This window comes from Ranitomeya imitator, chromosome 5 (genome assembly GCF_032444005.1).
Source record: "Ranitomeya imitator isolate aRanImi1 chromosome 5, aRanImi1.pri, whole genome shotgun sequence".
Lineage (NCBI taxonomy): Eukaryota > Metazoa > Chordata > Amphibia > Anura > Dendrobatidae > Ranitomeya > Ranitomeya imitator.
Genome location: NC_091286.1, coordinates 394,569,853 through 394,591,791, shown reverse-complemented (window position 1 = coordinate 394,591,791; position 21,939 = coordinate 394,569,853). Strand labels below are relative to the sequence as shown.

General features: G+C 42.3%; 1 protein-coding gene across 1 annotated transcript in view; it reads right to left on the bottom strand.

Moving 5' to 3' along the window:
- CSMD1 (CUB and Sushi multiple domains 1) overlaps nt 1-21,939 on the bottom strand; it is a 3,308,788-nt gene that overhangs the window by 410,729 nt on the left and 2,876,120 nt on the right. The window contains exons 39-40 of the mRNA XM_069726899.1: nt 13,880-13,949; nt 11,981-12,097 (exon numbers count right to left, since the gene is read on the bottom strand). Coding sequence (XP_069583000.1) covers nt 11,981-12,097; nt 13,880-13,949 — 187 coding nt within the window. The remainder of the gene's footprint in view (nt 1-11,980; nt 12,098-13,879; nt 13,950-21,939) is intronic.

Genomic DNA, 21,939 nt, shown 5'->3' with positions numbered 1-21,939 from the left:
AGTCTGCTCAGCAGGGACGTCGGTCCCAGTGTCTTGCTCGCTCTCACTCTGTACAGAGAGTTACTGCTGCTTCTTCAGCTCCTGCCATTAAAGTCAGTGCTGGTCAGCGGCGAGCGGACTTCCCTGGGACTAAGTCCTTGTTTGCGCACACTGAGCATGCCCAGAGCAAGATCTCCCGTTGGAGATCGAGGGTCATGTGCTCTGGCTCTGCAGCGCATTCCATTGGTCCTCTTGGCAGGTCTTGGAAGGGCAAAGTTTCTGTGGCCACTTCCTGTCCTGCAATTATATAAACTGCGCATGACCGCACGGCCATGCGCTAGTGTACAATTGAATACGTGTGTTTGTTGTGAGTGCAAGTCGTTCATTAAATACCCCTACCCTATTGTATGACTGTTCGCGTATGGAGTATGGCTGCTATCTAGCGCCCGACAAATCACTCAACGTGTCACACACGTATCAGCGTCTATTGCTGTGACCGCCAGTGCGGCGCCACGCGCCAGTAGTGCGCTTCCTGACCCACGTCTGGGTGCTTAGTGGTGCCTGCCAGCACGGCACAGTTCGCACTTCGGTGTTCTTATTATAAGAGTTGCCTAACACACCCTGTTGCGGTGTTGTGTCAGCAAGTGGTCTAATCGGACTTCAATCCTAGTTGGGGTTAAGTTCGCTGACTGCTTGCTCGCCTTCTATGTGCGGTACCGCGATCCTGTGATGCAACAGGATCGCTTCCTTCACGTTGGGTGAAGTTTAACCCACGCGAGTATACTTATGAGTACCACCATATAGTCCGTCATTACTCAGCAGCAGGTTCCATCTCTGCACAGTGGACCCCGGGCTACGAACGCACCGTACACCATCAGTCTTATTATTTGGTGCGTTCCGCTAGCCCTAACACCCCATTTGCTAATCAAAATCATTAGGCTTAATATTCGGGTTCAGCCATGAGGCCCTATTTGCTAATCCAAATAATTTGTGCTAAAACTAGGTTGCAGTCAGGAAGCTCCATTTGCTAATCAAAATTAGGCCTAATATTGGGGTTTAGCCTGGAGGCCCTACTTGCTAGTCCAAATCATTTGTGCTAAAACTGTGTTACACTCAGGAATTAGATGGCCCCATTTGCTAATCAAAATCATTAGGCCTAATATTAGGGTTCAGCCAGAAGGCCCTATTTGCTAATCCAAATCATTTTGGCTAAAACTAGGTTGCAGTCAGGAATTAGGAGGCCCCATTTGCTAATCTAAATTGTTAAGTCTAAGAGCGTTGTCCAAGCACACTATCTAAAAAATAAAAACTGATTGTTCATTTAGGGACAGGTCTGGGCCTAAGGTTGTGAAACAGCAGGTTAAAAGATGAGAAGGGTACATACAACATGAGTGAGAAAAAATAAGGGTCTTAATGGAAGGGGAATAGGCTTGGTGTTTGACGTATATGTCGTTTAGGTGATAATGTTAATGAAAGGTCAACTAAAAAGACACCATCTTGTCCTTTCCAAAGACAACTGACAATATCTGTTACTGGATGGGCTACTTGACTCTCTTTCTTTGGCAGCTGCACAGCAGTAGATGAGTCTCAGAAAGAGCATGTGCTACAGTAGATGGCAATCGCTGCATCAAGTGGCCTCTCCTCCTCTTCATCCACCTTAACATCACACACAGTACAATCCTCATAGGTGCAATCCCAATCACCCTTGTTTTCCCTTGCATTTCAAATTGGTCATGGTAGGCGGGAGGGGATGGAGGAAGGAAGCTTGAGTGTTACCTTACCACCAACACACCATTTACTTGAACCTCATGAAAGCGCCTGACACATGAGCGCCTTCTGGTGGCACTATCATTAACATGATTCCTGTATTCTTATGGTTAGAAATAGTGCTGACTACTGGGTTGCCACACTGTTAGATCCATGGTGCAATAGCTGTCTGTTGTGAAAGGGGTGTCAGAGGCCCATTATACTGTTTCTACTCTGTGGAAATTGATGTCACTTTAGTGGTGTGTGACAATAATTTTTTTAAATGTGGAGACTCCAAGTTGGGTCTCCATCTTATGATTTGCCTCTAGTTGAAGGTGTGTCAGAGGCCCATTATACTGTTTCTTCTCTGTTGAAATTATTGTCATTTTAGTGGTATGTGACAATATTTTTTTTGAAATGTAGAGAATCCAAGTTGGGTCTCCTTCATGTGCATTGCCTGTAGCATTAGGGCTTCCATACCAGAAGGCCTGAACTTACTTTCAGTCAACTACCTGTGTTACTATCCTTACATTTTTCCTACAATAGTGCTCTACCAAGCTGATATTTGTGCCACCTGAGTGTGGCTGGGAAATAAAACTGTCTCAGCTGTTGCATGAGGTATCAGGGCTCCCAGCAAAATAGGCATACACTGCTCCCTAACCCACTTTGTTTTAATTGAAACTTCAATTCAAAGTTCTAAATGCTGGCCAAGACTTTGATACCTCATGTAAGGCCCATGGGTGACTGCTTCTGTGCCATTATAAAATGTTCTACTGTGATTCAATTGATCACTGAACTACCTGTGTTACTATCCTTACATTTATCAACCAATAGTAGTTTACGAAACTGACGTTTGTGCCACCTAAGTGTGGCTGGGAAAAAAAATTGAGCTGTTGCATGAGATCAGGGCTCCCTACAAAGAAGGCTTACACTGCTCCCTCACTGACCACGTATTAATTTAAACTTCAATTCAAAGCTCTAAATGTGGCCCAGACCCTGATACCTCATGCATGGACCTTGGCTGACTGCTGCTATGCTATTATCAAATCTAATTTGAGCTGTTTGGTAAGCTGATCACATGCTATTCATCTGGTTGGTCATATAAGCTACACGGCTTTTTTAACCAAGCACTATCCCTTGCTAATCAGTATTATACATTATTCCTCACATGTTCTTCATCTGATTGTTCATATGACCTATATGGCCCCTTAACTGAACATTAGAATTTGCTGATCAGTACTATATAATGATACCTACCTCCTCCCCAAAACATACCTCCTGATGAAATTTTAAACAAAATTTGCATAGGGGCGGTGGGGACGCTATAGAAAGCAGCTCTACACATATGCAAGTATACTATTTATACTAAAGTCTTTCTTGTTTAAACTTATTAGGGAAGGTTAACCCTTTTTATTACAATCCTTCGGGATCGATATCTGGTTTACTTGTGCTAATTGTTTAGATTGTATTTATCAGCGCTTCCCTGCAATTTTGCTCAGTAGCCTTTATGTTACTATCTGATTTTTCTATATATGTGTTGTAATTTTTCTAATAAAATTCCATTTTAAGGGTATATACGCTAAGTGTTTTTTGTTAAGTCCTCTTTGCTTATACATATGTTATGCCAGTTTTTTCACCCTAAGTATATCTTTTGCATGGGTATTTTGTGATATTGACTAATTTGAGCTATGTGTCATTACATTAAAGGTACCTTCACACATAACGATTTCGTTAACGACATCGTTGCAACGTCACCTAATATTTACCCTGGTTTCCATTGTAAAAGTAAAAAAAAACAAAAACAGTACATACTCACATTCCGATGTCTGTCACGTCCCCTGGCGTCAGCTTCCCTGCACTGACTTTCAGCGCCGGCCGTAAAGCAGAGCACAGCGGTGACGTCACCGCTGTGCTCTGCTTTACGGCCGGCGCTGACACAGTCAGTGCGGGAAGCTGACGGCGGGGGACATGACAGACATCGGAATGTGAGTATGTAGTGTTTTTTTTTTTACTTTTACAATGGTAACCAGGGTAAATATCGGGTTACTAAGTACGGCCCTGCACTTAGTAACCCGATGTTTACCCTGGTTACCCGGGTGCTGCAGGGGGACTTCGGCATCGTTGAAGACAGTTTCAACGATGCCGAAGTCATTCCCCTGATCGTTGGTCACTGGAGAGAGCTGTCTGTGTGACAGCTCCCCAGCGACCACACAACGACTTACCAACGATCACGGCCAGGTCGTATCGCTGGTCGTGGTCATTGGTAAGTCGTTTAGTGTAATGGTACCTTAAGCTGTGTGCTGTTGTTTCAATACTATCAGTGGTTTATCAGTTTATCAGCAGGAGATTGTCACTTCTGGATTTGCTGTCTATGTGCCTCCTGGTCCAACCAAGCTCCCAAAACTGATTAGCAGCTTACTTTCAATATACAATGAACATAGAAAGCTGCTGTGTTGTGGGCGGGGTCAGCTTTCTGAGCATTGTTATATCTACAGCAGAGAAAACTCTGTATCTCGTTATCACAATTGCTAGATGCGATAAATTAAGTAATACATTGCTAAAATCAGGTTCTCTTTCCCTATATTATGCTGCTCTCAGATGAGATAGCAAAATTCTGGTGACAGATTCCCTGTAAACTGAAATTGATGAAGGAATGAACTGTCACCATTATCTGCTCTTTTATTATGAACTAGATGGTGGCCCGATTCTAACGCATCGGGTATTCTAGAATATGCATATCCACGTAGTATATTGCACAGTATATTGCACTATATTACCCAGCCATGTTGTATATTGCCCAGTGATGCAGTATATTGCCCAGTGAAGAAATATGGTACACCGCACACTCTATGCGTATATTTGCAAGGTGATGGAAAGTTTATTTAACAGGTTTAGTTTATAATACAAGGAAAGCGACCAGAGGTAATTATTATTGACGTTTCGGCCCAACCTGGGCCTTAATCATATAATCGCTAAAGAAAAAAATAAAGCAAAAAAACAAAATAAACATGTGGTATATACAATAAATCATACTGTGAAACAAAAAACAAAAAACAATTACGTTCCCAGCCTGGAAGGAAAAAACAATGGAATGCATAAGTAAGAGAATCGGTAGATCCAAATGGAGGAGAATACAAAGGCAGTGACATGGCATGTTACATGCGTATAACGAAACACCACATATGTTCCCCAAATAGAGGTGGAAGATAAGAAAAGGGGGCTTGTTCACAGGGCTAGACCAAGACAATGGAAGCCAGACCTTATGACAGTCAATAGCAAGGATGCAGAGAACAGAGGCATTACCTTTAGTATGCATGAAAAGGGGGGGAGGAGAAGGTCCTTGTAGATGGAGGCACACACTGCAGGAGAGATGAGATAGGTACATGAGATTGGGTAGGTACACAGAGGATAGGGTGTATAAGAGGATATGAGATGTACCTTAAATGCCAGATGATAATGCGTGTAGTAACGCAATAGTAGCCCTGAGATGGGTGCTGTGGAGACACAGGAGATGGGCGTATAAGGGTCATTGGTATAGTATGGCTAAAATGGTAAGGCAGTGCCGGTGGCGGTGCTAGTGGGTATAAGTTACCTGGTAGGTAGAGGAACTGAGCGGCGCATGGCATTTAAGGTACATCTCATATCCTCTTATACACCCTATCCTCTGTGTACCTACCCAATCTCATGTACCTATCTCATCTCTCCTGCAGTGTGTGCCTCCATTTACAAGGACCTTCTCCTCCCCCCCTTTTCATGCATACTAAAGGTAATGCTTCTGTTCTCTGCATCCTTGTTATTGACTGTCATAAGGTCTGGCTTCCATTGTCTTGGTCTAGCCCTGCGAACAAGCCTCCTTTTCTTATCTTCCACCTTCTCTATTTGGGGAACATATGTGGTGTTTCGTTATACGCATGTAACATGCCATGTCACTGCCTTTGTATTCTCCTCCATTTGGATCTACCGATTCTCTTACTTATGCATTCCATTGTTTTTTCCTTCCAGGCTGGGAACGTAATTGTTTTTTGTTTTTTGTTTCACGGTATGATTTATTGTATATACCACATGTTTATTTTGTTTTTTTGCTTTATTTTTTTCTTTAGCGATTATATGATTAAGGCCCAGGTTGGGCCGAAACGTCAATAATAATTACCTCTGGTCGCTTTCCTTGTATTATAAACTAAACCTGTTAAATAAACTTTCCATCACCTTGCAAATATACGCATAGAGTGTGCGGTGTACCATATTTCTTCATATACGTGGGGCTTACACAGCCCACTACACCAGCACCTCGCTCCCCCATTATACTGAGTGCGCGCCAATTTTCGTATATACTCTGTATATTGCCCAGTCATGTAGTGTATTGCCCAGCCACGTAGTATATTGCCCAGTCACGTAGTATATTGCCCAGTCACGTACTATATTGCCCAGCCACATAGTATATTGCCCAGTCATGTAGTATATTGCCCAGTCACGTAGTATATTGCCCAGTCACGTAGTATATTGCCCAGCCACGTAGTATATTGCCCAGTTATGTAGTATATTGCCCAGTGACATAGCATACAGCACAGAGCCACGTAGTAGATTGCACAGCGACATAGTATACAGCACAGAGCCACGTAGTATATTGCCCAACCACACAGTATATTGCACACATGTCACAGGTTAAAAAATAAAAAATAAACATATACTCACCATCCAAAGGAGCCCTTGTAGTCATGTCGCCTTTGTGCAGTGCACTTGGCAGCTTCCGGTGCCAGGGTTGGTAGCGCAGGACCCGTGATGACGTCGCGGTCACATGACCATGACGTCATGGCATGTCCTTCTCGCGCAGGTGCGCAGGACCTGTGATGAGGTCACGGTCACATGACTGTGACGTCATGGCAGGTCCTTGTCACATACCATCCATGCCACCGGAACCTGCCGCTTGCATGGAGTGGTTACCAGAGTGTGGCGAGGGGCGGGAAAGGCGGCGGAAGGTGAGTATATAATGATTTTTAATTTTTTTAATTATTTTTAACATTAGATCCTTTTACCATTGACGCTGCATAGGCAGCATCAATAGTAAAAACTTGGTCACACAGGGTTAATAGCGGCGGTAATGGAGTGAGTTACCTGCGGCATAACACGGTCCGTTACCGCCGGTATTAAACCTGTGTGAGCGGTGACCGGCGGGGAGTATGCGGGCACCCGGCACTGACTGCGGGGAGTAAGGAGTGGCCATTTTCTTCCAGACTGTACCCGTCGCTGATTTGTCATGACTCTTTTGCCGCGACCAATCAGCGACTTGGATTTCCTTGACAGACAGAGGCCGCGACCAATGAATATCCGTGACAGACAGACAGACAGACGGAAGTGACCCTTAGACAATTATATAGTAGATTCTATTATATAACAAATAATATTGCGATGTCTGCAGTCAGGTGTTTTTTGGCGTATTGCTTTGTGCACTATGTCCATGCAAATGCAGTATTAAGGAGGTTTAGCCAGAGTAATGTAAAAGATCAGTTGGAGAGTGGCCATAGCATCTTTTTCCCCTTCAGTTTTAAAGAACTGGTATTTTGTCTTCTCCTTTTTGTTTTCAAAGTTCTCAATACTGCTCTAGAAGTCTTCAACCCCTTCATGACTCAGCCTATTTTGACCTTAATGACCTGGCCGTTTTTTTGCAATTCTGACCAGTGTCCATTTATGAGGTAATAACTCGGGAACGCTTCAACGGATCCTAGCGGTTCTGAGACTGTTTTTTCAGGACATATTGGGCTTCATGTTAGTCATAAATTTAGATTGATAATTTTTGCGTTTATTTGTGAAAAAAATGGAAATTTGCAAAAATTTTGAAAATTTCACAATTTTCAAATTTTGAATTTTTATTCTGTTAAACGAGAGAGTTATGTGACACAAAATAATTAATAAATAACATTACCAACATGTCTACTTTACATCAGCACAATTTTGGAAATAATTTTTTTTTGCTAGGAAGTTATAAGGATTAAAATTTGACCAGTGATTTCTCCTTTTTACAACAAAATTTACAAAACCATTTTGTTTAGGGACCACCTCACATTTGAAGTCAGTTTGAGGGGTCTATATGGCTGAAAATACACAAATGTGACACCATTTTAAAAATTGCACCCCCTCAAGGTGCTCAAAACCACATTCATGAAGTTTATTATCCCTTCAGGTGCTTCACAGCAGCAGAAGCAACATGGAAGGAAAAAATGAACATTTAACTTTTAGTTACAAAAATGAATTTTAGCAACAATTTTTTTTATTTTCCCAAGGGTAAAAGGAGAAACTGGACCAGAAAAGTTATTGTACAATTTGTCCTGAGTACGACGATACCCCATATGTGGGGGGAACCACTGTTTGGGTGCACGACAGGGCTCAGAAGGGAAGGAGCGCCATTTGACTTTTTCAATGAAAAATTGGCTCCAATCTTTAGGGGACACCATGTTGCATTTGGAGAGCCCCTGTGTGCCTAAACATTGGAGCTCCCCTACAAGTGACCCCATTTTGGAAACTAGACCCCCCAAGGAGCTTATCTGGATGCATATTGACCACTTTGAACCCCCAGGTGCTTCAAAAATTGATCCGAAAAAATGAAAAAGTACTTTTTTTCACAAAAAAATTATTTTAGCCTCAATTTTTTCATTTTCACATGGACAACAGGATAAAATGGATCATAAAATGTGTTGGGCAACTTCTCCTGAGTACAGCGATACCTTATATGTGGTCACAAACCACTGTTTGTACACACGGAAAGGCTCGGAAATGAAGGAGCGCCATTTGACATTTTGAATGAAAAATTAGCTCCAATCGTTAGCGGACACCATGTAACGTTTGGAGAGCCCCTGTGTGCCTAAACATTGGAGCTCCCCCACAAGTGACCCCATTTTATAAACTAGACCTCCAATGGAACTAATCTAGATCTGTGGTGAGCACTTTAAACCCCTAAGTGCTTCACAGAAGTTTATAACGCAGAGCCGTGAAAATAAAAAATCATTTTTCTTTCCTCAAAAATTATTTTTTAGCAAGCAATATTTTATTTTCAGAAGAGTACCAGGAAAAATTGGACCCCAAAAGTTATTGTCCAGTTTGTCCTGAGTACGCTGATACCCTATATGTGGGGGGGAGCCACTGTTTGGGCACACGTCGGGGCTCGGAAGGGAAGTAGTGATGTTTTGTAATGCAGACTTTGATGGAATGGTCTGCGGGCGTCATGTTGCACTTGCAGAGCCCCTGATGTACTTAAACAATAGAAACCCCTAATAAGTGACCCCATTTTGGAAACTGGAGCCCCCACTAAACTTATCTAGATATGTGGTGAGAACTTTGAACCCCCAAGTGCTTCACAGTAGTTTACTACGCAGATCTGTGAAAATAAAAAATCATTTTTCTTTCCTCAAAAATTATGTTTTAGCAAGCAATTTTTTTATTTTCACAAGGGTAACAGGAGACAGGACCCCAATATTTGTTGCAAAATTTGTCCAGAGTACGGTGATACCCCATATGTGTGGGTGAACCACTGTTTGGGCACACTTCGGGGCTCGGAAGGGAAGTAGTGACGTTTTGAAATGCAAACTTTGATGGAATGATCTGCGGGCATTGCGTTGCATTTGCAGAGCCCCTGATGTGCCTAAACAGTAGAAGCCTGCTACAAGTGACCACATTTTGGAAAGTAGACCCCCCAAGGAACTTATCTAGATATGAGGTGAGCACTTTGAAACCCCAAGTGCTTCACAGAAGTTTATAATGCAGAGCCGTGAAAATAAAAAAATCATTTTTCTTTCCTCAAAAATTATGTTTAGCAAGCATTTTTTTATTTTCACAAGGGTAACAGGAGAAATTGGACCCCAATATTTGTTGCCCAGTTTGTCCTGAGTATGCTGATACCCCATATGTGGGGTAAACTACTGTTTGGGTGCACATCGAGGCTCGGAAGGGAGGGAGCACCATTTGACTTTTTGAACGCAAGATTGGCTGGAATCAATGGTGGCGCCATGTAGCATTTAGAGACCACTGATGTGCCTAAACTGTGAAAACCCCTCAATTCTAACTCCAACACTAACCCCAACACACCTCTAATGCTAAGCCCAACTCTAGCCACAACCCTAACCCCAACACACCCCTAACCACAACCCTAACCCCAACACACCCCTAACCCTAATCCCAACCCTAACCCTAATCCTAACCCTAATCCCAACCCTAACCCTAATCCCAATCCTAACCACAACCCTAACCATAACCCCAATCACAAGCCTAATCTTAACCCTATTTCCAACCCTAGCCCTAATTCCAACCCTAACTCTAATTCCAACCCTAACCCTAAGGCTATGTGCCCACGTTGCGGTAAAAGGCACTGCGCTTTACCTGTGGATTTACCGCGGATTTCCAGTGTTTTTTTGTGTGGATTTCACCTGTGGATTCCTATTGAGGAACCGGTGTAAACCGCTGCGGAATCCGCACAAAAAATTGACATGCTGCGGAAAATACAGCGCAGCATTTCCGCGCTGTATTTTCTGCACCATGGGCACAGCGGATTTGGTTTTCCATAGGTTTACTTAGTACTGTAAACCTGATGGAAAACTGCTACAAATCCGCTGCAGATCTACAGCCAAATCCGCAGTGTGTGCACATAGCCTAATTCTAACCCTAACCCTAGTTCTAACCCTAATTGTAACCCTAACCGTAGCCCTAACCCTAACCCTAGCCCTAGCCCTAACCCTAACCCTAACCCTAGTGGAAAAATAAAAGTAAATATATTTTCTTTATTTTATTATTGTCCCTACCTATGGGGGTGATAAAGGGGGGGGTTCGTTTACTATTTTTTTTATTTTGATCACTGTGATAGGTTTTATCACAGTGATCAAAATGTACCTGTAACAAATCTGCTGGCCGGCAGATTTGGCGGGCGCTCTGTGCATGCGCCTGTCATTTTGGAAGATGGCGGCGCCCATGGACAAGATGGACGGACACCGGGAGGCTCGGTAAGTATGAGGTGGTGGGATCAGAGCACGGGGGATGGATCAGAGCACGGTGGGAGCAGACAGGAGGATGGGTGGAGCGGACAGGAGGACAGAGGGGAGCGGAGCACAGTACGGGACAGGACAGAGGACTGGGGAGGAGATTGGTGGCGGTGGCGGGGGCAGATCAGGGTTTCCAGCCATGGGCGATGATATTGCAGCATCCGCCATGGCTAGATTGTAATATTTCACCACTTTTCATAGGTGAAATATTACAAATTGCTCTGATTGGCTGTTTCACTTTCAACAGCAAAAAAGAGAGATCGTAGCCATGGTGGGGCGAAGCTACCCCCCTGGGCTGAAGTACCACTCCCCCTGTCCCTGTAGGTCAGGTAAAATTGGAGTTAACTCTTTCACCTGACCTGCAGGGACGCAATCATTCTGTGACACAGCATATGCGTCACAGGTCGGATTCACACCGACTTTCATGACGCATACGCTGTGTCACAGGTCGGGAATGGGTTAATTCAGATCGCCTATAACTGAACCTGTTAGAAGAGTTTGTGGACTACTGAATGATCTAGCTGTATTGTGATCATATTTCAGTTGCTCCAAACTTTGAGGAATTCATTTGGTGCCTTGGCAAATTACTGCTTTCTTTATTTTATATGTCTCATGCATGGCAGCAATGAGGGCTTTAAAAGTTTGCTTTAAAGAAAGCTGTTACATGAGCAATCACCACTCTGCCTGTGGCATGTTCAAATAAGTTGAATTGGAAAATCTAGAAGAAAAAGTTGAACAACCTCTCAAAAAACAGTCAGATCTCAAAATTTGAGGGATATCAATTTGCATCATAAACATATCTCAGATGTTGCTACTTGAGGGCTTTACAATCACCACAGAAGGGGTAATATGTATGCTAATTTTCATTAAAAGACATACCGTATATGGAAAAATGTGAGTGTAGTCTATTGGTTTGGGATACAAGTGTTGGTAACCATGACTAACATTTCTCAGGAATTAAAGACTTAATTTCAAATCTCAAAGAAAACTTTTGACCATTATGTATGTGAATTACCGAATGTTACAAAGAACATAATTCTCCTACTTTTTATACATTTATATAATAAAAACCTATTCATGCAAATGTTTCCACGTAATTTAAAATAAAAAAATGTCAAAAAGAGTTTGACTTGAAGAATAATACTTTCTGATAATTTCTAAAAACTATGGTTGTCTCACTATTTGCCCTTTCACAATCTGCAAAAAAGTTATTACATTAATGAAAAACAAACCATAGCCAACTGGTAATGAAATCTTCCATGTGCAGTCCAAGTTACTTGGGTAATTTCCAGGAAAACCAGGGCTTAAAATCACTCCAATCAGATTTGTTAATGTTCCACCACATTTAGCTTTAAGAGAAAAAAGACAATTAAAAGATGAAATAAGTAATTCAACAAATAATTTAGTGTTCTTTTCTTGGCGAAATTTAAAGATTGCGTTCAGTGCCTACCTTAAAAAGCCAGCACAATTGTATGGTGGACTTTAACAGCAATGACTGTGTATTGATGTGTGTTAATAGAGCAGCTAATTTACATTATTTACTTTTTTTTTTTAAAGCAAATGTGGATGATGTGTTTTTAAAAGTTTTTTTGCTAATTTTAATAATAGTTTTCCAACTAAAAAAAGAAAGGAAAGTAAAATATCACATGTATTTTCTTTTCTTTTTTTTTGATTATTTTATGGGTCTCACTGGCATTTTATTTCTAGCCATGCTTTACTTTTAACATTATACAGAGGTACAGCAAGCTTAGCTACAATCGGCCTTTCCAATATGCTGAGTATTTTCAATTATTTTGTGTTGTACATTAGGACATTCTAATATAGCATCAGCTAACCATGGCTTTTGCTTAGGAATAATTAATCAATTTGACATTATAGGCAATATTGGAAGGAACAATTTTTCTTATCTTGAGTATAATACTAATTATATTTTTCAGCTTTTTAATAATTTGTCATACTTATGCAATATACCTTACATTGTGTTAAAGGAATACAATGTTAAGTGTTAATTTATGGTTATAACACAATAACAGCTTAATCTAATAAATACAGAAAACCCTTTAATGTTAGGTCCATGATACCAATATTTTCAGCTTTGCATTTACTGTATATAAATTTGTATCATTTTTTCATTTATAAATGTAGTCCAAATCAATTTAACAGGGACATCATGGAGCTAGACTTTACTTGGGGCACAGATCCAGTTCACAACCGTACTTTGACATCTAAGTACCTTGGCAGATGCTGAGTGTCTTTTTGGTGCCCTTGACAATTAGCTCCCGGAGCATGAGATCCAACCTCTACGTAAGCTGCTGGATATGTGAGGTATCAAAACCAGTTTGAACCCTGAGGCTTAATATTACAATTTTTCATTATTTTATTATAACAGTTTAAATAATTTTAGTTTGTGGATATAGTATAGGATTTTTGTATGCACATCCTCTTAAATTTTCACTTTGCGTTTTTTTTCCTTAAATATGGCAATGAGAACTTGGATTTAATAGGCAAGTTTTATTTTTATGGATTTTTTAAAATAAATGTTACACATTGTTCATGTTTCGTTTTATTATTTGCCTCCCCTTTTTCAAAAAGCCATAAAGATTTATTTTTCCATCCACATAACCGTATGTGTGGGGAAAGACGTGGGCTCGGCGTGCAAGCCCGCATCAAAGTCAGGGACGTGACTTTTGATGGATATGTACGTCACACGATAGAGTTAATATCAAGGTATTGTTTAAGAAATCATGATAGAAGTCAGAGCTTGTTTTGACTTTTACTGACCCACAAATTCCTTACTTAGTCATGACTTTTAAAGTAAGAAGCAAAAAAGCTTGTTCTTATAAGCACTTAGCAATTATTGGCACTCTTTATTTACTTGCTGCAATGCTGATATCACATTGACATACTGGTGTGACTGCTGCAGCCAGTAATTGGCTGCAGTGGTCACATGTGTCCATCACACAAGTTAGTCTCAGCCAAAATGGAATTATGCCATTATTCACATATGTTATCTTTGATGAAATTATTCTTTTTCTTTTTTTCTGCAGTGATACATGAGTAGAAAGCTGAGAACAATGAATGTTATTACTATGAAATACAGAGAAATTTCACTAGACAGTACAGACGCTTACCAATGCAAAGAGGTGAAGGATAATTCCATCGTCGTACTGTCCCAGGCATACATGAAATATGTGAATGTCCCTGTTGATGTCAAAAGAAAACTGCTCAGGAACATAAAAGAGTTACATCAAACAGCTGAATGATAAAACCTAAAGTACAGTGCAGTGTCAGATCAGAGTTCTCTGCTTCAATTTGTGCTCTATGAAAATCTACAGTCTTCCGGCATTAAAAATCATATTCACCCATCAAAACGCATCGGATCTCTTCTTGGAACATTTTTTCTGAACAATTCAAAGTATGTATAATTTCTACAGTGACATGAACTTGCCAGTGATTCTTTATCTAAATATAGATATGTATTTCTGCCATATGAGACAAACAAGTGAAAAACCAGATCTACATTTTATTTTTCATTAGTTCAAATGTGGAAAATGTTATTCAATAGTAGAAAGTTTATCAAAAAGAAAAATTACAAGCTAAAATTTTTGCTTTCACATTATCATTTACAGTTAGGGCCAGAAATATTTGGACAGTGACACAATTTTTGCGAGTTGGGCTCTGCATGCCACCACATTGGATTTGAAATGAAACCTCTACAACAGAATTCAAGTGCAGATTGTAACGTTTAATTTGAAGGGTTGAACAAAAATATCTGATAGAAAATGTAGGAATTGTACACATTTCTTTACAAACACTCCACATTTTAGGAGGTCAAAAGTAATTGGACAAATAATCATAACCCAAACAAAATATTTTTATTTTCAATATTTTGTTGCAAATCCTTTGGAGGCAATCACTGCCTTAAGTCTGGAACCCATGGACATCACCAAACGCTGGGTTTCCTCCTTCTTAATGCTTTGCCAGGCCTTTACAGCCGCAGCCTTCAGGTCTTGCTTGTTTGTGGGTCTTTCCGTCTTAAGTCTGGATTTGAGCAAGTGAAATGCATGCTCAATTGGGTTTAGATCTGGAGATTGACTTGGCCATTGCAGAATGTTCCACTTTTTGGCACTCATGAACTCCTGGGTAGCTTTGGATGTATGCTTGGGGTCATTGTCCATCTGTACTATGAAGCGCCGTCCAATCAACTTTGCAGCATTTGGCTGAATCTGGGCTGAAAGTATATCCCGGTACACTTCAGAATTCATCCGGCTACTCTTGTCTGCTCTTATGTCATCAATAAACACAAGTGACCCAGTGCCATTGAAAGCCATGCATGCCCATGCCATCACGTTGCCTCCACCATGTTTTACAGAGGATGTGGTGTGCCTTGGATCATGTGCCGTTCCCTTTCTTCTCCAAACTTTTTTCTTCCCATCATTCTGGTACAGGTTGATCTTTGTCTCATCTGTCCATAGAATACTTTTCCAGAACTGAGCTGGCTTCTTGAGGTGTTTTTCTGCAAATTTAACTCTGGCCTGTCTATTTTTGGTATTGATGAATGGTTTGCATCTAGATGTGAACCCTTTGTATTTACTGTCATGGAGTCTTCTCTTTACTGTTGACTTAGAGACAGATACACCTACTTCACTGAGAGTGTTCTGGACTTCAGTTGATGTTGTGAACGGGTTCTTCTTCACCAAATTAAGTATGCGGCGATCATCCACCACTGTTGTCATCCGTGGACGCCCAGGCCTTTTTGAGTTCCCAAGCTCACCAGTCAATTCCTTTTTTCTCAGAATGTACCCAACTGTTGATTTTGCTACTCCAAGCATGTCTGCTATCTCTCTGATGGATTTTTTCTTTTTTTTCAGCCTCAGGATGTTCTGCTTCACCTCAATTGAGAGTTCCTTTGACCGCATGTTGTCTGCTCACAGCAACAGCTTCCAAATGCAAAACTACACACCTGGAATCCACCCCTGACCTTTTAACTACTTCATTGATTACAGGTTAACGAGGGAGACGCCTTCAGAGTTAATTGCAGCCCTTAGAGTCCATTGTCCAATTACTTTTGGTCCCTTGAAAAAGAGGACGCTATGCATTACAGAGCTATGATTCCTAAACCCTTTCTCCGATTTGGATGTGGAAACTATCATATTGCAGCTGGGAGTGTGCACTTTCAGCCCATATTATATATATAATTGTATTTCTGAACATGTAAACAGCTAAAATAACAAAACTTGTGTCAATGTCCAAATATTTCTGGCCCTAACTGTATTTCTAGTCCTAGTTAAAAAGGCAATGACTGAAGCGTTTATTAATTAGGCTTTAAGCCATGCTCACAGGGTATGTGTAGTAGTACCAATATAAAATTCTTATTTCAGTATTCTGGAGTAAAAGCTTTGAAAAGTCACATAATTTTGGTGCCATTCAAGATTCCAAAAGAAGAAAATGTCCAGCTTCCCCGAATCCGTGAAAAAAGTTTTCTTTATTCACAAACTTAAACATGGAGGATACAAACTTCAGCACAAACAATATGGGTAAGAATCTCAATCCGTTTCTGGAGACTAACTTTTTTTCACGGATTAGGTGAAGCTGGACATTTTCATCTTTTGGATTCTACATGCCTGGACACAGCGGGTCCGTGCTCCTGAAACTCAGCTTATGCATCACTGGTGAGCTGGTTTATATTCCTGCCATTCAAGACTAAAATAAAATTTAGCGACGTTTGGCTTTGTAAAATCATTTTTGCCCAGCTTTGATAAAGTGTGTAAAGCTGGGACAAAACAAAGACCCGTGTCGACCACCACTAATCAAATTTATGATGATTGGTGATGTTCATGATGCCAAAAATTTTACTCCAGCAGGAACTGGAGTAGAATTTGTGGTGAGCCGCACACAGAGTTGTTACCACTAGTGATAAGCAGGGTCACATCAAGTACAAACACAACAAGCAGCTACATAGGGCCCCGCTCCCCCCCAGTGCGAATAGTGGAACACCACATGGCCGCTGTGGGGCCTATGAGTAAGAGGAGCCCAGTGCCTCCCCCCCACATGGCGCATTCAACTTATCCAGTTGAAAGCAGTTATGGAGGACAGAACATCACATGACGCTCCCTTTCCCATCACTCCTCCTCTGCTTGTGACTCAGCAGGTGCATGATGAAGTCACTTTAACGTGCACCATGCTGTGCCAACAGTGAAGCTGATGAGATGCACTGCAGAAGCCAGAGCAGTGGGGGAACAAGGAGGAGAGGTAAGTATTGTGAGTGTGTATGTGCATGTGTTTGTGTCTGCATTATACTGTGTGTATATGTATGTGTCTGCATTATATTGTGTGTCAACATTATACTGTGTGTAAGAGACTGCATTATACTGTATGTGTGGGAGGCTGCATTATACTCTGTCGGGGGCTGCATTATACTCTACGAGGGGACTGACTACATTATACTCTATTGGGGCTACATTATACTGTGTGTGTGTGGGGGCTGCATTATACTCTGAAGTGTGGGCTGCATTATACTCTGTGGTGACTGTATTATTCTTGGAAAAGGTCTGCAGCATACTTTGAGGGGGGCTGCAGTATACTCTATGAGGGTGGCTGCATTATACTCTATCAAGAACCATGGGCAGTGCATTATACCATTTGTGACCTGTTATACTGTATTGTGGACTATCTATCCCCATCTTTCTTCTTCAGTCAGAGCAAAGAAATTTGGGAACAAGCATCGAACAACTTCATTATTGTTGGACTCAATTAACAGTCAGAACTCAGCATATGTAAATACAACCAAAATGTTTATGTGTTATGTGCAATATGAGAGCATTTGGGGCCCCACTTTAAACTTTTGCCCAGGGCCCCACTTTATCTAAAACCGGCCTTGGTGATGAATGAGCATGCTCTGAAGGTGTTATCCTAGCATGCTCATGTGTTAATAGAGTGTCTTCAGCGTGATTGAATACTATGTTCTAGTCATCATGGCTGCATGCCTCCAGGCTGTTCAACAGCTACAACACATGTAGGGATTGCTTAAAAAACAGGCAATCCCTGCATGTGTTGCGGCTGTCAAGCAGCTTCGAGACATGAAGCCGCAGCAACTCCAGCAAAGTATTAGAGCTCAAAGAAAATGTTCTACTAGCATACAAGCTCACTCGAAAAACACCTTATCCGAGCACGCTCCTTCATCAGTAATCGGCACTTATCCAATGTTTCTTATTCATAAAGAAGCATATACCACTTCATAAATCAGGAGCGTCTGGCTCCAGCAATCTCCTCATTAAAACTGATGTGAAGAACACTGGTCTTGATGAATCGGGCCCTGTGCACTTTTGTACCTTGTCCGAAAATCTATTTTTCCATGCATGTGTTGTATTCGTGTTTATCACATACCAAGTGTAGTCTTTAGAGCTGTTCACACGTCCATGTTTTTCACAGACCATTGGTTCCAATCATCCCTCAAATTCCCCCATGCAAAACAAATCTTAGAGTCTGAGAAAATCATGGACAGCACACAAATGCCATCTTTGTGCAAGCTGTTGGCTGTTTTTTTTAACATTGCATCAGGTAGGAGAAGCTTCTCAATATTTTTTATTTTTTGCAAACAAAAAAATTACTGATGAATAGTGTTAAGCATTTCGATACTGCAAATATCAGGTATCGGCCGATATTTGCAAACAAAAAAAATTACTGATGAATAGTGTTAAGCATTTTGATACCTCAAATATCAGGTATTGGCCGATATTCACAGTATCGGAATTCCGATACTGAGTTCCGAGACTTTTGCAATATCGGATACCGGAATCAGAATTTCCCATAATGCAGTGAGTCAGTTTGATTTAATTCAGCCAATGAGGAATCATTATAAGTGTGGGCACATCCTGTTCTGCATGTTAGCATGTAATTACTGTCATGGCTGTGATTGGTTGCTGAAATGATGTCATGATGCACTATAAAAGCAGCCGCCACAATTTTGGGTTCACTTTGCTGTGAATTCAGTTAGGGACAGGACGCTGCTGTTCTGACTGAGGGATAGTTTGAGATAGCGATTTGCTTCATTGTGCTTTACCCAGGCTAATTTAGCAACCGCTGTGTGAGAACCTGGTTTTTGCCTCGCAGTGCTGTTCACAGCGGTTTGCAAGGTCTCTGTGTGAGTGCAGCTCACGTTGTAGTCTGTTCTGCAGCCACAGCTGGTTGTAGTCCGCTCAGCGTGCATCACTGCCTCATACTGTTCCATTGTCCTTTTTTCAATTAGTGCTGCCTGCTTCACATTTTTCCTGATTTATCCTATTAGTGGGTTTCCATACGTATCCTGCTAGATTGCGGAAAAACACTATATAGGAGTACACAGAGGAGCCTTTCTGCAACCTTGTGCTCTGCAGCCCCAGCCAGATTAGTATTAGCATATTTTTTGGAGACTCATCTATTGCATTGTAGGTTACCTTTCTGCATTGTAATCGCTACAAAAAATTTGTGATACTATCGGTTTTACATCTTTGGGCACATCCAGTGTCTTTTTGTGAAAAAAAACAAAAAGTTAATAAAGTTCACCAAACACTCCACTTTACAGTTGTGTAGGCCACATTAGCTCATATTAAAGTCTAGTCCACACTTTATAAAATTAGTGTTTCTTATACCTGTTAGCAGTTGTTCAGGAACACACTAAGCCCTTAGTACTTTTCTGCCTATCTTTATCAGTCTACCAAGATGAAGAAGGCAGGGAGTAAGGCCTGTGGTCGTGGGCGTTGAGTTTCTGCAGGGAGAGGACGTGGGGATTCTGTGCCTGCTGCGGGCACCAGTGACTCAGCATCACTCAGTTTTACAAGGGAACAGTCCTTTATGTGCAGCTTTGTAGGAGCTCGCTGTACCCCACTGCTGCGGGACAAACAAATTGAAGCCGTTGTTGGATTGATGGCAGCTAACGCATCGACTTCAATTAGTGCCACATCCTCTCAGGTCCAGAGCACTGAAGAGCACCCATCTAATTCTTCACCACTTGCCAAATTGCCCAGGCAGTCAGAGAGCCCTGGACATCAGCCATCTCTACTTCTGTTCTCTGAATCTCTTGGCTAGGAAAGAGGGGGCTAGCCAAGCAGCATTCGAGAAATGGAAGAGGAGGCCGTATGCAGTGATGTGCAACTGCTTTGTCTCTCTGAATCTGAAGAGGCGGGTGGGCCAGTGCCTATGGTCAGCACACCTCAGTACACATCTGATGATGAGACTCAGGTGCCACTTTATGGTGCATACTGTGCTGCCGAGACTACCCAGGAGAAGCAGTTGTTGGAAGAGGGTAGTGTAGATGATGAGGTCCTTGACCCATCATGGCGTGAGGAGGTACAGGAAGGTGGTGGGAGCAGCTCTGAGGAAGAGATTCCCCGAACGGCCCAAAAAGGAGGGAGAGGGAGGGGGAGACTGTGTTTCCTGTAGCCTCCACCTCGGCACCCATTAAGAGCATGCCTCTTCCAAAACCCAAAACAGGCACTCCCAAGACTTGCAGTGCCTGGTCATTTTTTGACACAGTTGCAGATGACATTTGCTTTGTCAAATGCAAGCTGTGTAATCAGAAAGTCACAAGAGGGAAAAGTGTCAGCAACCTCAATACCACAAATATGTGGAAACATGTGCGGACCAAGCACGTGGTGGAGTTGCGAAAACACACTGAAGACCTATGCCAACCTACAGCGGCACCTACCATCTCTTTAGCTCGTGTTGTAGCCTCTTCCTCCAGCTCACACACAGCTGGTTCAGCTTCCTCACAGGATCGCCATGGAAGAACCTCTGGCACTGTTGTCCAGAGACCCAGTGTAATTCCACCCACAGCACCACGTTCCCTGTCATCCTCACACTCCCAGCCCAGTCTACAGCCATCAGTAGCATAGGCATGGGAGAAAAGGCTGCCATTCTCGACAAACCATGCCCGAGCACAGGCTCTGAATGCTGGCATTGCAAAACTACTGTCCCTTGTGTTAGGAGTCGAGTTCCCCCCACTGCACAGGGGGAATCTTGAACCATGTCTGCTGCGGTATCCCATTCTGCATCAGCCACGGTGAAGCCTGCTCAGCGGAAACATCGGTCCCATCGTCTTGCTCAGTCTGATATTGTACAAAGGGTTACTGCTGCCTTTCCAGGCTCTGCTATTGTACCCTTTACTGGTTTGTGGCAAGCAGGCCTTTCTGGGACTAAGTCCTGCTTTGCACACACTGAGCATGCCCACGGGAGGACCTTTCATTGGAGGTCGGGGGTCACATGCTCAGGCCCTGTAGCAGCTCCCATTGGTCCTCCAGGAGGGTCCTGTAGAGCTGCAACTATAAAACATCCGCAGGTTCACATGATCAAGCGCTAGTGTCAATTTATGTATGAGCTTTGCGCCAGTATGGTCGTGTTTGTATGCAGTCAGGGACCCGGCTGAAATAAGCCCCTAGAATGCTGGCACCTCAAGCAAGGAGTTTCGTGTGTGTGTATTCAGGGACCCGGCTGAAATAAGCCCCTAGAATGCTGGCACCTCCGGCGAGGAGTTTCATGTGAGTGGATTCAGGGCTGGTGTATAGCCATTAGAATTCCGGCTAGGAGAGAGGAGTTGCATGTTTGCATTTGACTGCAAGACCACTATCTGCTTTACTAAGTAGCTGTGTTCCTCTGTGAGCTAAACAGGGCACAGTGTTTACTTTGCTAACAGACTCTGTGAAGTAACAGAGTTTGTTTATACTACTATATTGTACCACCATATCTAGCAGCAGGTTCTTTCCTGCATGGTGGATCCCAGGTTGCGAACGCACCTACGACTTCTAATAAATATATATTCAGTGCGTTCTGCCAACCCTAACATATTGAAATGCTCTCATTCAGACTGGTGGAGACTGACACCTTCCGTAACTTCATGGCATTGTTAGTCCCAAAATACAACATGCCCAGCCACTTTTATTTCAGCATGCAAGCCGTCCCTGCCCTGCAAAAGCATGTGGAGGGAAACATTAAACATGCACTACTAAATGCTCTCAGTAGCAAGGTCCACTTGACCACCGATGCGTGGACCAGTCACCATGGACAGGGACGATACCTTTCCCTCACTGCCCATTGGATAAATGTTGTGGAGGCAGGTACAGATCTTGAGAGTAGCGCTGTATGTGTTCTGCCAACTACAAGGATTGCAGAAATCCAGTCTGTACACATTGACTCCTCCATATACTCCAGTTCCTCT